The sequence below is a fragment of the Heteronotia binoei genome, chromosome 21 (genome assembly GCF_032191835.1).
Source record: "Heteronotia binoei isolate CCM8104 ecotype False Entrance Well chromosome 21, APGP_CSIRO_Hbin_v1, whole genome shotgun sequence".
Lineage (NCBI taxonomy): Eukaryota > Metazoa > Chordata > Lepidosauria > Squamata > Gekkonidae > Heteronotia > Heteronotia binoei.
Genome location: NC_083243.1, coordinates 164,305,855 through 164,324,002, shown reverse-complemented (window position 1 = coordinate 164,324,002; position 18,148 = coordinate 164,305,855). Strand labels below are relative to the sequence as shown.

General features: G+C 41.6%; 1 protein-coding gene across 3 annotated transcripts in view; it reads left to right on the top strand.

The window, feature by feature from the left end:
• The first annotated feature begins 1,269 nt into the window (after positions 1-1,269).
• Positions 1,270-18,148, top strand: part of PTDSS2 (phosphatidylserine synthase 2) — a 38,465-nt gene continuing 21,586 nt past the window's right edge. The window contains exons 1-4 of one of the 3 annotated variants that reach the window (XM_060262904.1): positions 1,270-1,336; positions 1,445-1,657; positions 8,646-8,747; positions 15,895-15,977. In XM_060262904.1, coding sequence (XP_060118887.1) covers positions 1,452-1,657; positions 8,646-8,747; positions 15,895-15,977 — 391 coding nt within the window. In that variant the 5' untranslated portion in view covers positions 1,270-1,336; positions 1,445-1,451. Of the gene's footprint in view, positions 1,365-1,444; positions 1,658-8,645; positions 8,748-15,894; positions 15,978-18,148 lie in introns of those variants that run through there. The other 2 variants (XM_060262903.1, XM_060262905.1) reach the window with 2 other exon arrangements.

Below are 18,148 nucleotides of genomic sequence, written 5' to 3'. Positions count from 1 at the left end.
CCTCATTTTGGACAGAAGCTCACAGGAGCAGAGCTCTGGAACCTCTACATTTTATGGTGCTCTTTCTTTCTTAACCACCACCCCCCCTCAAAAAAACCCCCTTACTTCTGGGCTCCATTGTTCAAACCCCCTGTGAGAATTTTGCTGAACTCTTAAGATCTGACAAACTTTCTAATATTTTCCCCCACAAAAAATGGGAAAATAACCAAAACATACCAAGCAGACAAATGGAAATCTTCATCATACCACTGTGGCCACATTTGTTGTTGTTCAGTCGCACAGTTGAGTCTGACTCTTTGCAACCCCATGGGCAAAGTCACGCTAGGCCCTCCTGTCTTCCACCATCCTCCAAAGTCTGCTCAAATTTGTGTTTGTTACATCAGTAACGCTGCCCAGCCATCTCATCTTTTGCCTTCTGTCTTTCCCAGCATCAGGGTCTTCTCCAGTGAGTGCTCCCTTCTCAAGTGAGTGCTCCCTTCTCAAAAACCAGTTAAATATTTTAACTTAATTAACTGGTTTTTATTTTTAATTTCTTTAATTGTTAAATTTTAAAGTTTTATCCTTGTTAAATATGTGAAATGCTGTTAGCCGCCCTGAGCCGCCTGGGCGGGGAGGGCGGGATATAAATGTAAATATAAATAAATATATAAATAAATAAATAAATAAATTTGGTTGCCAGGGTATTTGAGCTTCAGCTTCAGTATCTGACCTTCCAGGGAACAGTCAGGGTTGATTTCCCTTAGGACTGACTGATTTGATCTTCTGGCAAACCAAGGGACTCTCAAGATTCTTTTCCAGCACCACAGCTCAAAAGCACACATAGGAGAGAATAATAAGCCACATAGGAGAGAATAATTTTAGAAGTATGATGGAAGTAAGGTTATATTATGACAATTATAATTCAAGAAGCATTTTAAGGTAGATGCTGAGCTGATATAATTTAGTACACCTTGCGGTGATGTCAGGGGTGTGTGGCATATACAAATAGTTATGCAAATGAGTTATGCTACTGGGCTCGGGCACGTCTTTTTCTACAAAACGCCGCCTGCTGGCTTCTTCCCCAAGTTTGTTTCGGATTTCATTCTTAACAATGGAATGCTATTGCAGGCTCACCCGACCTAATCAAAACAACATTGGACCAGTCGACAGCAACTTTAAAAGGCACGAAGAGAGCGCTCTACTCCCACGAGTTAAAGTGCCTCTTTTTTTGTCCCACCCCCTTGGCCACTCTTTAGTGCGCCGGCGCGCCGCCTCCGCAGCGAATCAGGTCTTCTCGGCGTGCAGCTCCGCCTTTCTACCTCGTCCTACGTGAGGTCACGGGGGAGCGGTGAAGGAGGTTGCCTGTGCGAGCGGTGGTCTCTCCGGTTGTTGCTGCCTGGCTGATGGGGGGGCCCGTGTGGTGCGCGCCCGGAGTCGACTGAGCGCCCTGTGTTTCCCTTCTCAGGCTCGCCATGAGGCGCGGTGAGCGGAGGAGTCATGGAGGGGGGCCCGGCAAAGCGGCGCTGGAGGAGCAGCTCAACGGCGGCGCGCTTCCCGTTATAGTGGGGGCTGCGGGGCTCCGTGCAGACTCGCTGGTAGCTAGCCCGACAGCCTCTCTTGGGGCCCGGCGCAGCACCGAGTCTGAGGTGTACGACGACGGCACCAACACTTTCTTCTGGTGAGAGACCCGAAGTGATCCCTACGCCTTGCTCGGTTCCTCCCTCCCCTTCTTTTCCATCTTCATCAGCAGAATGCTGTAATTGGCGGCCTCAGGATCGAGATTTAGGTTGCTTTATTGGAACTGCGTGAAAGGAACAACATTCAGTTCCTGTCGTCAGGCTTATCGCTTGTGGATCCGCCAGGAAAGGGTAGTGGGGGGAGAGGGGGGCTGTTGGAGAACGCCAACATGTTTTAGCAGGCGCTGTAATCATAGAGTTGCCGTAAGTCGCAAGCGAATTGGCGCTCAACACACGCGCACAACCCAGTTAGGAGGACCAGGTGGATCTTCCCTTTCGATGATGTTCTGCATTTCAGGGAGGAGACGGATTTCTCAGCATCCACCTTAAACCGGTCTGTTTCCTAAATTACTGTTACCGCTGAGCGGTTGTGGCCAGTGACTTGTTATCCCGCGTTCCCTGGCACGAATTTTTGGTTGTAGGGGAGCAGCAGAAGTTTAGAGCCACGGCCATGGGAAAGAGGCATGTGCACACACTATTCCCGTTCGGCTCCTTTAAACCCGAGTAGGAAAAAGACAGGTGCCTAAACTGTACTTGCTTCCTCCCAGCCCCTGTTCAGGCTTAGAATGTGATGGTGGAAGCGAATTTTTGATTAGGGAAACACTTGGTTGGGGGGAGGAGCTAAAAAGGGAAGAGCTTTAAAAATAATCCTCCCCTGCCCCTCAGCAGCTCCCAATCAGGAGCCAATCTTAGGTGATTGAAAGGCTTATTTCAGAGCCCTGGGTTAGGGAATACTGCCCTACCCTTGAGGTAGGGTTTGTACTTCTCCAAGTGCTTAACGTCCACGTTTTTTCCCTACTCCCCTGGCTCTTATTTACTTTGTGCCCATCTTCTGTATGAATTATTTGTATCTTGGCATCATTGTGGGAGATACGTGGAGTCTGTTAGCAGTCGATCAGGCACAGAAAAAATGGTAGTAGCAGGATATTATTAGATTGATTATCTTCAGAGGGGGAAAGGATTACTTGAGAGACCTTAGCTTAATTTTCTGCATTTATGTTGTCTTCTACTAGTGCTGCATCTCTTAGAGGTGTTTTGCTATTACAGGTTTGATATGACTCAAATAAGTCTTGCAGTACCTTGAACCACCAGTTTTTCCACAACAGATGTGCCACTGGAAGGCAAAGCCATCTTTGTCTCTTTCAGTGTAAAAATCTTACATTTGCAAAGTAGAGAAGATAGAGATGGATAATGGTGTTTTTTTGTCTGTATAGCACAGTGTACTGAATACAAAATGGTAAGTGTGCATTGAATGAATCTTTTTTTTCTTTCTGTATTTTCTAATTGGGCCTTATTTTTATGTTATTATGTTGTGTAACAGATTACTGTGGTAATGTGCAAAGCACTTTTGTGAGACTCCCCCCTCTCTGGCTCTAACCCTCCCACCTTCTGCTGTGTTGTCCTGCTCCAGGGGGAGCTCCTCCAGGCCTCAGCACTCTGTTCTGTCTCCGTTCCAGCCGGAAGCCCTGTCCACACCTTTACTCCCCTGCCCATAATTCGAGCTTCCCTCATGAAGAGTGCCTGTCCAGCCATCCTTATCCCAGAGTCCAAGCACAGTCCTGCTTTGTCAGGTTCTTGTCAACCTGGAGTTACAGTTGGGACATTAACTCAACTCTTCCTCACTGTTGCTTGTTCCTTGGTCCTTCCCTCCAACCCCTGACTACTTCTTTGCCTTCTTCCTTGGTGTTGCCAGGTCAGTGCTGGCCAATGCCATTGCCTTAGTCAGGATGAACCCAGGCCAGCTTCCAGTTTTGGCAGCCACTGATCCTTCCTGGCTCAGCTCGCTCTCTGGCAGCTGAACTGGCAGCGTTCCTCCTGGCCTCAGGTGAATGCCTGCTGGACTGATTTGTGAGCCCAGCCACTGCAATGCCCAAGATGTCCCTGCTGCAGCGGGCAGGAGTCTGGGCTTTTCTGGGCCAGACATCAGCTCCAGACAACTTTGGCCATTGACAGCATCATATAGTGGCCACGTATTGTCTGGGAATGGGTCATAGCTGAGTGTTTGATTTTAAATCCTGCACCTTATTATGTATAAGCTTTTTATACTAGCTTTAATTCATATATTTGTCACTCTGTGGTTCGGACTCTGCTGAGAATAAAAATGCATAGAATTACTTTTGCATTTAACTCTCTGCAAGCAATTTACACTTCTAACAAATGAAAGAAAGCATTGGTTAAATGTTTCCCTGCAGCACTTAAGATGATGTGGGCAAAACTGCTTTAACAGTTCGCAATAATATTTTCCTCATAGCTTCCTTCAAGTGAGAGGCCACCCTTCTCTACTACCATAGTGTCTAATATACTCATAATTTAATGTGTCTCACCTAAGACATTTTAACACTCCGTCGTCATCGTTTTCTGAACTTCATCACTGGCAATGTTAGAAAATATTCCCAGTTCCTAAAAGGTGGCACTAGACAACTGAAATTGCCCTTCCATTAGGGAGGCCTGGTTTGGAAAACTGCTTAAGACCTCCAACTTGTAAAGGAAATGCAGATACAGTATGGCATATTATGTGTATAGCTCGTTTCATTCTCATCTGTGCTCTGCGGCAGAATGTTTTCTGCAGTTTTCCAAAACAGAGATTTTCTGATATTATATTTTTCTTGGAAAAATTTCCACCCAATATATGTAAATATAGTCCATCTAAATGTTTAGACATCAGGGCTGTTGTATTATAGATCGGTCATGTTAGATGGTCTAAATGTAGACCATGAAACATGGACATGCTCCAGTGCTTGTACATGATGTAGGCATGTATTTGCCTTCTTTTGCAAACATTATGTAAATATTTAAATTATTTAATTTTGAATCAGAAATTTTCCCAGTTCAGATTTTTGGGGAAACCTGCATCACCAATTCTCATTATTTAATATATTTAATGTATTTAATACATTAAGGGGATTCTTCTGTTAAGTAAGTAAAGTAAAGTAAATTTTATTCTTATATCCCGCCCTCCCCCGCCAGAAGGTGGCTGTTAGTCCCGTAGGTGGCAAAACAGCAAATAGTTTGTTGCGTGCAAACAGTGCTTAAGAATACTGCTGTATTTTCTAGTAAACGTGGTAATTTAACTAAGCATAAACTAACTGTCCTTTAGCAGGGGAGAGGGAAACGTCATTCAAACCTGGAAATGTCATAGTCTTTACAGAATGCTGGGTTTAGAAATATAGATTCCAGTAAACTGGACAGATTTTTTCCTTTGCACTATATGCTTCTCATCTGGAAAAGAGAATAAAATAATTTTTGAGAATGGCTCTTCACCCCAGTTTTCTTTTAAAGTCCACTATATTTGGTCTTCCTTGCTGTGATGAGAAAGCAAGGTCCATCTCTCAGGGCCAGTAAGATGGTAGAAGCAAACTAGCAGGCTGTAAAATGATTCCCAGCTAAGGATGATTAATCCAGTGAAAATGCACATGGATTCCACCAGTGTAAATCAAAAGAGGGGGAAATCCTATCTCTGTCAGAGGAGGCAGGGAAACCAAAGGATAGGTTGGTCACCTTCACCTGTTAAGCAAGAATAGACAAATGGTCATCCCAACTGGGAGGGGTACAGGTGATAAATTCTCTGGATGCGTAAGGGAAGCATTCTCTTCCTGAGCTCTTGCTTTGCTTTCACCTCTGGACTCATGTCAGCTTGCATGATGGAGTCTGTGAGAGTCCATTTTGACCATATGTTGCCACACAGTGAGAAGACCACCAAATCACAACCTCTAGGGCTTGTCTCTCTTAGAATTAAATGCCTGTTCCTTTAATTACATCAGTTTGGGGCTAGTTTAATCAGAGTGACATGGATTGTGGTTTTTCATGTTATTTTCCTCCTTTCGCTGAGTCCTGCTGCAGTAGCCTCGAGTGTGTGCAGGGTTCTTTTATTAAACATTTAGACTTGAGCACTAGAATTCTGATTTCCCCCCATCCCACCCCAATACCACATCCTAATCTCAACCCTGTTACCAAAGACAAAGTAAGGGAAGGGGGTGTTGACTCCTTCATCTCCATGGGTGTGAAAGGTTGTCTACTACTTCTCGCTGGAGCTCAGCTGAGTGAGGCAGGAAATTGAGTTAAGAGGCAGAGCCGGCACAAAGGACTGGAGTACCTGTCAAGTATGGCTAATTCTGATCAATAACTGATGGCTTTAGGGCCTTGCCAGAGACAGGTCTGGGAAAGATCCCTGAGGACCAAATGTTGTTAGTTTATTATTCCTTCCTGGCTTTCCTCCCGCTTTATGACTGCTTAATTAGTGGTAGTGTGAAGGGAACAAAGTAATCAGCACCTTCCCATGAATTCTCCTCCGGGAGGATGAGCCATCTGGGCATAGGAAGGCCAAATGTCTGGTAACGCCCTGGGAATGTATGTAGTTTTGATATTCTATGTGTGAACGCTCCCCTGCGTTCCCCCACCTTTGGAATCCCTTTGAAGTATGCCTTAAAAGTTTTGTATCAATGTATCGGTTTCATTCTTCTCAAGCAAGGGATTCGGCCAAAGTATCGGTCTATCAATAAACGTAGTCTTTGTATCAGCTTCAACTCGTCATTGAACCCGCATGCTTGACAGTACCACTCCATCTAGTTACACTCCCTGAGTGTGAGTGGATGGTGGTGGTGGTGACTAGAAATCAGGTAATAGGCATATCCCCAAGTGGTGACTTGGGTGTCCTGGAAACTTATGAACTTCTGACAAGGAAGGAGCCAGCTCCTGTGCCTCGCAAGAACTAGGCAAACCCCTCTGCACTTCTCATTTGACTTCTGGAAAATTCTACCTGTTTGATCGGCAAACATATTTAAGGCATGGTTTTCTGGTGTTTCAGGACACTTGGTAAAGAGAGGAAAAGCCTGGGACTTGAGGTGAATCTGATCTGCCTTAACTTGAGCTTGGTGGTTGTAGGAATAGGAATGTGCTGATCACAGTGGAGCTATTGACATTTGATAACATGTATTCTGCAAACTTAGAGCACAGGTAGTAAGGTAGTATGTACCAGTCAGGCTATTTCATTCCAGTGTAATATCTTGAAACTTACTTAACTTAAATAGCTCAACTTGGATATTGCTACTTTAGGAAATGTCACCTTTCTTGGGAGTTAAGGAACTGACAAAAACACACTGGGTACTAAACATATGTTGGTAGAAATAGTAACCATCTAAGTCGTTTTTGCATACTGCCACTCTTTAAATGGAGAACTTCACTTTCTTTTTATTTATTTTATTTTTTGAAGTTATATTCCACCTTCCCCACAAGCAGGTTCAGGGCAAATCACAGCAAATAATGTGCCATTCAGCAACACAATTAATACATTAATAAGCAGTTAAAACAAATTAAAACAGTTACACAAACGTAGAGCTGGTGGCATTGAAACTCCAAAACTTTTTAGTGCTGGTTAGTTTAAAGTTTGCCCCATTAATTGCTGATTATGTTTTTTAGTTTGTAATTGCTTTTCATTATGGCCTGACCAATGCAGTGCACAGCGGGGAATGTGATATCTTGCTATTTGGATGATATGCCTCTGTTAATACATCCCAAGATTGCATTAGTCGTTTTTGTTGCTGCATCACTTTGGTTGTTCATATTTAACTTACAGTCCACCCATACCTCAAAATCTTGTTCACACAGTGTATCCCTCATCCGGTATGTTCCTCATTTTTGTTACCCAGATGTAGAATTTGACACTTATCCTTGTTAAATTGCAACTTGTTCACTTCCACCCACTTTTCTAGCATGTTCGGATTTCGTTGAATTCTGTCTTTTCTTTTCTGGCATGTTTGCTGCGCCCTCCAATTTGGTGTCATCTGCAAATTTAATGAGTAGCGCCTCCACACCCTCATCCAGATAATTAATAAAAATATTGAAAAGTACTGGGACCAAAACCAAGCCCTGTGGCACCCCACTGGACACTTCCCTCCATTCAGATGAAATGCCAGTGACAAGCTACTCATTGAGTGTGGTTCTCCAACCAGTTCCCTTATCCTAGAGTCCAGTCCACTGTTCCCTAGTTTATTCATCAAAACATCATGGGGAACCCTGTCAAAAGCTTTACTGAAATCCTGGTAAACAACATCAACAGCATTCCCTCAATCCAGTAAGCTCATCACTCAAAGAAGGAAATAAGGTTGGTCTGGCACAACCTGTTGGGGACAAATCCATGCTGACTTCCCCAGATCACCAAGTTGTCCTTTAGGTGCTTTCAGATTGATCCCAGAGCCAGTTTGGTGTAGTGGTTAAGTGTGCGGACTCTTATCTGGGAGAACTGGGTTTGATTCCTTGCTCCTCCACTTGCAGCTGCTGGAATGGCCTTGGGTCAGCCATAGCTCTTGCAGAGTTGTCCTTGAAAGGGTGGCTTTCAGCCCCATCCCCCTCACAGGGTGTCTGTTGTGGGAGAGGAAGGTAAATGAAATTGTGAACCACTCTGAGATTCGGAGTGGAGGATGGGATGTAAATCTAATATCTTCTTTAAAATCTGTTCTAGTATCTTCTCTGGGACAGAGGTCTGATTGACTGGCCTGTAGTTTCCTGGGAGATCTGTCCTTCCTTTTTTTGAAAATTGGGATAATATCTGCCCTCTTCCAATCTTGTGATACATCTCCCATCCTCCAAGAGATCTGGAAGATTGATTCCGTTTGTGGTTGGTTATTGGTTCAGCCACGAACCAACATGAATTGCATTTTCCTGGTTTGTGTTCATCCCTAATATGATTTTAAAAACCCAAACCCTGGTAACTATGCTGTGGGTTATTAAGGCTGACGATGGTAGAGAGCTTTGCTCTGAATTTTTATTTTTTTGGCTGATGGTTATAATTATTTTTGTTTGCATTTCTGTGTAAGCCACCTTGAACTTGGGCAGGACAGTATATAATAACTACTTTCGACCTGGAAAAAATACTGAGCCATCTGTTAATAGAACTAAAATATTTTGTTGACTTTCTTTTGTTCTGTCTACCAGGCAAGCGCACACCTTAACAGTCCTGTTTATCCTTACCTGTACCCTGGGATATGTGACCTTACTTGAAGAAACCCCACAGAATACAACCTACAACACAAAAAGGTAAAAAAAAAAAAAAGTTTCTTAACACAGTGCAGTAAAACCTTTGTATTGCCAACTTCTTCATTAGCTGTTAATATTTAGAAGCATCACTTGTCATTTTAGTATTCTTTTGCAGTAATTTCCTGGTCTTATTTCTAAATATATTACAAATCATGTAAAAGTATAGGTTGATTTTAATCACAAGGCAGGAGAGACCAATATAAATCAAAGATTTCTATATATGTGGATACTTACTAACTAAAAATGTATACAGAATTTGCTACTAATATAAAATCAATTTGAAACCAAGGCTTTTTACACTCTGAGAGGGGCTGAATCTGTGCAAAAGAGATGGGCTTCACTTGAACCAAAATGGAACCAGATAGGTGCTCGTTAATATAAAAAAAGTAAAAGCTGGTATAAACCTCTTCAAAGTGTTGATCTCTTAATCTTCAAAGTGCTGATCTGCTTGTTACTAAAATTGGCCTTCCTAACAAGGTATTGGAGGGTAAAACACCAGTGCTGAGTGGATGGTGGGTGGGCCAGGGTATGTGGATTACTTTGGTAAGTAAATAGAACAGGGTCTCCTGAAGAAGAGTCAGCACATCAGTTGCAAAAGGAGGTCTTTCCTTACCTAACTTTGTGGAATCCTAGAAGTAGTTATTTACTTTATTGATAATATATTAACAAGCACATAAATAAGGATCAGAAGATGTAATGTACTTCCAAAAAGCTTTTGAAAATGTTTCACTAAATGTTCCCAAATAGTAGCCATACAGTAAGAGAGTGGGTATTATTAATTAATTAAACAGAATGCAGAGCGTAAAGTACATGAACAGTTTTTGCAGTGGAGGGAAGTAAGCAGTGGGGTCTTAAGGGGGTGAGTAGTGAAGTGGTCACATTTCTGGATAATATCAACTTGTCCATGACATTAAAAGCTGAAATTGACTGGAGAAGAGTTCCAAAGGATCTCTCCAAATTGGGTGAGTAGGGAACAATATGGCAGGCAAAGCAATATAAGTAAGTGTAAAATGATGCACCTTGGGATGACAAAGGAAGTTTTAAAAATATATATTTTTATATATTACACAGTGCATAATTCATATATGGAACTTACTGCCACAAGTTATGGAGATAATGTAGCTTAAATGGCTATAACAAGGTTATTTAGACAAATTCATGGAGGATAGGTCCATCACTGGGTATTAGTTGTGATGGCCAACTTCTTTCCTTGAAATCGGTATGTGTTTGAATGACTAGTTGCTTGGGGTGAGACAGCAGAAGGCATCTGTCCTCTGCTGTGGGTCTTGAGGAGTATATGGTCAGAAACAGTGTAAAACAGAGTGCTGGACTAGATGGACCACTTATCTGATCCAGCATAGATGCGCTTGCATTCTTACATTCTTGCACTGCTTGATTTCAAATGCACTCATGATTGCAAATAGAGTATAATGACCTGCAGCAGGCACAACACGTTTTTAAAGGTGTCAGTTGGAATCAACACTAAAAAGTGTGGCTTCTGTCTAGAGCTACTTTTCTGATCTGTCTCTTCACCTTTGTCATTGAACTGCCAGAAGCAAGAATTGATTCTATTGGCTGGACAGACTATAATTATTATTTTGATTGCAGTGTGTCCTTTCATTTCTTCATGTTAGGAGTAATAGGATTTAAGATTACCACTCTTGAGTAAACAGAATTGTCAGTATATCTCCGGTTAGATTTACAAGTTCTCTAGATATTGACCAAGTCTTGAAACTAGTGGGTTCAGAGGACTGATGTAATTTTGATAGTAGGCATATTAATATTTTATTCCACTTTCAAAATGTATTAGTTGCATCTAAATATGATGTAAACTTTTGAATTTGAAATGTGCACATCTACTTATTGTATTGTGCTGATTGTCTGTATTAGGCCTAGCCTGAGGAAGTCACAACAACATATTGTGCTTTAGGGTAAGGTAGTGCCCTGTGCAAGCACCAGTCGTTTCTGGGGTGGCATTGCTTTCACAACGTTTTCACGGCAGACTTTTCTATGGGGTGGTTTGCCATTGCCTTTCCCAGTCATCTACACTTTCCCCCCAGCAAGCTGGGTACTCATTTTACCGACCTCGGAAGGATGAAAGGCTGAGTTAACCTCGAGTCGGCTACCTGAACCTAGCTTCCACTGGGATCGAACTCAGGTTGTGAGCAGAGCTTAGGATTGCAGTACTCCAGCTTTACCACTCTGCACCATGGGACTTTAGGGACTATTTTGTTGAGAATAAACTGGAACAGGTTCTCTATACTTGTGGGGTGAGGTGAGGGACTAAAACTCAGTTGCAAAATAAATGGACTGCATATATTCATTCCTGGACATTTCAAAAGATTTTCAGCTGCGTTTGTACCCTTCTAGGACCAGTGAAGTCAGTGGATGTAAAAGGGTATAATTTTGCTTTGGATTTGCACTGTTTGGCTATCAAGATCTTAAGCACCATTTCCACTTCAATCATGGGCTCTGTGTGCCATTGATTTAAAGCACTTTCTGCTAGTTGATTGCTGGATCTCATTTTGCTTATCTCACTTGTCATGCATGCATTAACTACTTTTATTCCTAAAACAGAAGATAAAAATAATTGCATCAAACTGAATTCACAATTAGTCTGAGGTTAGATTTAAATTTATCACATTAACGTGTTTCATTCTTAGCTGTAATCCTTCAGTACTGTTGAAGCTGAAGAGCTAAAAATAATCGATTACTCATTCTTCAAATTTCATGTTGGAAAACCTGTTTTCTTATTCATGAAAGAGTGTGGAGAGACAAACTTCAAAGTGTGACCTAAATAAAAATGCCACAGAGATGGCATCTTGAAATATTTAGTGAGCCTCACAAACTCTGCCTATTTGTGGGTGGGGAATGGTTGAGTATTAAGTTTCTGAAAATCAGCATCACTCTTAAGATTACAGGCAAGAGCCTCAGACCCATCATTAGAAGACTTATTAGTGTCCAGATGTAAAGATGGGTGGAGGAGACTCTGTTAATAACCACCCCAGTGCTCATCACTTCCAAGTCCTAACCCCTCAAGGGGGAACTTCTAATGGTAGGGCATTGCTGAGAGTGGAGGGTATGCTTGAAGTGTTCTGTCTCTGTTAAAAGGGTTACAAGTTTGTATTTGTGGTATTTGTACAAGATGTTTTATAGTTCTAAACAAGCTCACACTATTTTGAGCATTTTGTATCTGTGTGACATTTGTTACAAGCTCTACCCCTTATGTGCGCATGGCATCTGAGGCAGCATATTTCAGCTCTTACTATTTTAGCTTATGAAATTTACATATTTCAGTTTATTTCAGCCATGTTAGTCCCAAAGTGGCCTAAAATTCAAATACTGGCAACAGTTGTTGCCCTCAAAATAATTTGACTGTAGCAGAGTTTTGCATTTGGAGAGTATAATATAGTGAGTTCAAAGCATCGAGGAGACGAGGTAAAAGTGATAACAGCTCTTTAGTAGAAGCAGCATGGTGAGGGCCACTCCAACAAGACTGGGGAAAGGGCCTACTGGCCAAACCTATATACGAGGGGTGGCCAGTGGTAGCTCTCCAGATTTTTTTTTGCCTACAACTCCCATCAGCCCCAGCCAGCATGGCCAATGGCTGGGGCTGATGGGAGTTGTAGGCAAAAAACATCTGGAGAGCTACCATTGGCCACCCCTGCTATATACAACTCTCGGTTCTCGCGCAAGCATGCCATTGGTTCCTTCAAACAGGCAGGGAACCTGGGATTGGAGTAGGGCAGCAGGTACTGGGATCCTACTGTCCATTGTTCCCAAGTCCCCAAGCTCTGCTCTCCTGGCTCCAATGAGCCTGGCAGGAATCTATACTTCAATCCTATACATAACAGAGACTTGTTTTGCCTTTGCGGGCTTGTGCCTTCATCCTTGGTCGAAGCATGTTCAGCTCTACCAAACCTCCTGCTGATTTGGCTGCTGCAGGTAATGTGGCTGTTCTTTCTGCTCATCCTAGGAGTTGATATTGGAAGGGAAGCTTCCGTAGGCCAAGCTGTTGACTGCCATTTCTCATCCTTTTAGCTGCTGAAAACAAAAAGACTTTTGGGTGGACAATGATTAAAATTCTCTTAAGTCTCTTGCTGGCCTATACTTTTTGATAGCTACTACTGAAAGTGTTGCAGAAGCCTGCAACATTGGTTTGACAAAAATGAACACAAGTGCCAAGCAGAGGTGGAAAGTTGTTATCTGTACATAGCAATTAATCCTTTATATTAATAAAGCTGTAGGAGTATTGGTCAAAGGGAGCTTTCCCATTGGATGACGCCTGTGCTTCATAAACCACTAGTCTATCATGCATCAGTCACCACCTCTGGGTTCCCATCGGCTGACTCCCCTGTCCCTTGCAGGCCTGGAAACACTGGACAAACTGCCAAAACAGTCTTATCTCAAAGACAGAAACTCTGTGTCTGGCTGCTTGCTCCTGTTCAGCAGACGCCCTCCCCCATGACACCCAGTGTGACTTAGCAGTTGCCAACTCGAGGTTGGCAAACTCTTGGAGATTTGAGGGTGGTGCCTGGAGAGGTAAGGGTTTGAGGAGAGGTGGAACCTCAGACAGGTACAACATGGGCTTCACCATCCAAATCAGCCATTTTTTCCTGGGGGACCAGTTGCCAATCTCCAGGTGAGTGAAGGAGAACCCCAGGTCCCGTGATAAACCAGCCTCCAATAATTACAGAGATGAACAAAATGTAAGCAACTCTAAAATACAATCAACACATATTCTCAACACTATAATTTCACAAATACACCAGACACAATGCTCCGCAAAAAGGACAATTGATGGAACAAAAACCCAATTACAAAAATCTCAAAGTATCTTAAAAGGACTCAGTCCGATATTTTCAAACCAGAAATGTTAAGTCAAAATACTCCAAGAGTGCAGCAAAGCACTAGAAATGTCGAGTCAAGTCCTCCAAAAGTGCTGCAAAGCACTAATATATTCAAAGTGCAGCATTACACATTGTATCCTTAGTGTGATGGGGTAAGTACTAAGTTGTCCCCATTTCACTGACGCGTCTTCCAGCTTAATTTTAAGACTTCAGAACATGGCAAGAAAGCTTGAAAGCACCTAACACTCTCTGGTACAACAAGGATTTAGTTCACAAGGCTTTAGCTGTCGCACCAGAGAGTGCATTGACTCCAGGCTCCCCACATCATGTCAAGGTGCTCTTTCTGTGAGGCTTCTTTGTTCTCTTTTGGTTTGTTCTGTGTGTGGGTAGAAGAGATGTGGCTGTATCAGCATGGGCTGGCTGTTTCCATCTGTCTATCATGGTGTTGGTATTGGTACACTGTGCTGTGATTGGGTTGCTGTGGACACTGGTGCAGTTATTCTTGCCCTTTGAACCCTGGTAATGCTACACTGGTGATGATTTGGGTTCTTAGGATGGAGCTGTGCAACAGCTGTTGCAGGGTGCTTTGATCAGATTAGAATGCCTGTTCTCTCACTTTCACTAGCACTCCTTCACCTCAGGCAATGCCCAAACAGAATTGTTCAGTAGTGTATTTTTATAGAGACTATAAATTAATACAGAATGGTTCCGGGGGGGGTTGCTTTTTAATAAAGGGAATGGGTCTGTGGACTATAGTACTGCATAAAGTGTGTTATCCATTTGCTACTTGTATTACTCTCACTGCATTGTTTTCTACTTACGTAATATATTTTTGTTTCAGATTTCTATAATGCTAGTCCATTTATATTGCTTATTAGATGTTTCCTGTTGATTTCATGACTTACATTAATTGCAAGAACTGTGTAATTTTCCTTGCATCTCAGTGGGAAAGGTGGACTATAAATAAGTTAATAAATCAGCAACAATAGACTGTGTGGCTTCTGTATAGGATGTATTTAGATAACTTGGTTGATTTTCTCCAAGAGTTGATTCAGATGTTCAGAAATAGCACATTTCACTGTATAAGAACTTTAGAGTCCAGATTAGATTACAGTTTTGAATGTTCAGCTATATAGAGAACTCCACATGTGTGGAAAACTGCATTTCTCTATATACATTATACTGTTGCCAAGATTGCCACATATCCTGCCAGGCAGATTACACCGGAAGTTCCTGGGTGAAACTGAGATTCACAGGCTCATTGAGAATTCTTGGAACTAGAGCGTGGTATTGGTCTCAGCCCCTCCCCCCTGCTGTTTTTCCTAATACAAATTGACTTTGTGGAATATCTTTTTCCTGTTAGGGAACTAGATGTCCAACCTTCAGTATACATGTTTCCCTGACAAGATAAACAGTGGCCCCTCAGTTATGCAGGAGCACCATACAATGTAATGGGCTTTGCCCTATTTCGTATTTCTTCATGGTTTGGAAAGGTGAATGGTTGACGAGAGATGTTCTAGGCTATGTAGAGTTCATTTTTACTGATTGCAGATGACCAAGAAAGCAGGTAATTAGAAGTCCACTATTGGTTGACCAGTAATGACCTTTCTAGACATGCAGTTAATGCTTGTTTTCGTCTACAAGCTACCTGAAACAATTTTAGCTTGTATCAAATTCCTACTTATACTCTTCAACCTAACAAGTTAAGGATGCCTGGCAGAATTCTGAGGGAAAGGGGTTCCAATGCCAAATTGACATTCAGGAAACATCTTTTAGTCATACGTTATGGGTCACTTAGAAGTTCTCCCTCTTCTGTGAGGCCACAGGTAGGAGTTATAGGAATTAAATGGTGAATGGGAAGAAACTCTGATCAGTCAGCTTGAGGCCCTTTATTCAACTCAACCTAGGAATAAGCTTGAGGCCCTTTATTCAACTCAACCTAGGAATAAGCTTTTGGTAAGCCTTTCTCTCCCTTCTCCCATCAACCTTTTTAAGAGTCAGTATTGTGTACCTGTATTTCAGAAGGATTTGAATGTTGCTTTGAATGAACACACAGGCAGAGTTCTCTCCCTTACTCTGTATTCTTGTCTTCTGAAACATACCAAACGGATTGTTAATTAATATGAACTAGAGTTATTCATGATACTTTGATATTAAGACAGCTCCTTGAAATTAATAGTCTTTTTAATTTAGATGTTGGATCAACATTCAGAAAGTACATAACAAATACCAAGTGACTTCGTCTTGTGAGGTCAGATGTACACTGAAGAGTGTTTTGTTCTCGATTTTTTTTCCAGAGGTATTGTTGCCAGCATTTTAGTCTTTTTGTGTTTTGGAGTCACTCAGGCTAAAGATGGGCCATTTTCAAGACCTCATCCAGGTAATCCAACATAACAAATATATACGAGACATATCTGCTAACATAATCTTAAGATTTGTATAACTATTAGGATAATTTGTTTAACATCACAGGCCCTTCAAGTACAATGTGATTTTATTAATTTACACTGTTAACTGGGCATAATTTGGAAAGCCCTCACCTGTATGAATGCCTAGATTTCATTTTCCAGACTAGCAGAGCCATGAGCTTTAATGGATTTAGAACAGTATAACTGTTTAGGATGGCTCTGTAAATTTTCTGTCTACCATTTCTTTCCTATATGGTAACTTAGAGGTATTAGCTGATTCCATTGTGTCCAGAGTCTTTCTCTATATAAGGCTGAGTGGCAGTTTAGCCAAACTCTAGCTTAAGTGATATGGAACTGCCCCTCTCAATGAAACATGTTCACAGAATATTGATTATGAGCTCTGGGTTTAGATATACCAACTCCTCAAAAGACTTGTTAGTCTGGAGTGAAAGTGCCAGGCTACCAATATGTATATTGACTATTCTTTTCTTAAGATCTCCATGGCAGGTTTCACAAAATAATTCCCTGCTGTAGACATATTGCTAAATATGTTTTGTGTAGGAAGATGAGAATATGCAACTGTTCACAAAATTCAGCCTACTCACTTTGGTGGGGGGGGGGTTTGTTTTTGTTTCTGGGTTTTGTTTTATTTTTTGCTATTATTAATTTTGCTATTGTTCATTCACTTAGATAATATTCTAGCCAGTCACTAAGCACAAACTTCATTCTGTGAACCATTTGGCAATGGTATACTGAGTGATAAGAGCCCACGTAGGTTTTGAAGACAAAAGCAGGGACAACAGTTTAGAAAATGCAAGTTTATTCTGACCTTTACTTCAGGAATTTGACCTTTTCTGTACATGTCTTCTGGGCAAGAGAACAAAAGAAACTGATTGGGTGGAATGAAGATATTTTGTAACTCCGGATGACTAAACCATCAGAATATGTTGAAAGGAACAAGTAGTCCATTTTTACTTAACCTGAATGACATGATTTTCTATAAATGCAAACATCTTGACAACTGCATAAACATGATTTCCAAGATTACTTGAAAAGTACAAAATAAACTGCTTTTCACAGTTCAGTTGCAAAAGGAATGTTTTAGTAATGCTATGTTCTAGAGAATTTACAGTGCAATCCGAAACAGAGTTACAGCAAGTCAGATGAAGTTAGTGGTCTAACACAGCTATAACTCTGTTTAGGATTGCGCTGTTAAAGTAGTAAAAAAACTTCCATCATGAGAGCAGAATAAGGGAGCCAACTGTCATTGTCAAGAAATAAATTCGTAGGAGAGCCAGTGTGGTGTAGTGGTTAAGAGCAGCAGACTAATCTGGAGAACCGGGTTTGATTCCTCACTCCTCCACATGAAGCCAGTTGGGTAACCTTGAGCCAGTCAGTTCTCTCAGAACTCTCTCAGCCCGACCTACCTCATAGGGTTTCTGTTGTGGGGAGAGGAAGGAGAGACTCCTTTGGTTGTGAAGGATGGGGTATAAAACCAACAATTCTTCTTAGTGAGTAACTAGAGCATATTTATAATGGGAAATCTCTTTATGAGATCATCATAAAATGAGGGGTTTGGAAATATGCAGGATACATAATTAGGTGTGATCTTAATGAAGATAATGTCCTGGTTTGAGAACATCTTGATACATCTTGCAGTGTTCCCTCAAAACTGAGTTAGTATGAGCTAACAGTTTTTTAGCCTCAAGCTCACACATTTTTGTCTTAGTTCAGGAAAAATGTCCCCAGAGCAAACTAATTTATGCAGTAGTTTATGAAGTAGAATTTTTGCTCACAAGACCCCACAGAGGGAGCATTGATTTTACAGCAACCTGAGCTACAATCTTTTTCCTTTTATGAGGAGCTACTGAAACTCTAATCCTACCATCAGAATTAATATGTTGTCAACTTAAAGTGAACTTCCTGACTCTTGGCCAGACTAGAACATATTCCTTAGGGAAAACCAGATCAGCTTGAAATGACTGATTTAGCAGCCTTACTCAAGTTGTTTTTTTTAAAGAAAGTATTTCAAAAAAGTGATAACTACAGCTTCTGTTAGATTAATCTTGTTCTTGCCTAAAAATCTTTTAATAAAAAAAAAGTCTTTGTCTACTGAAAATACTGGCAGAACATGTAGTATTGA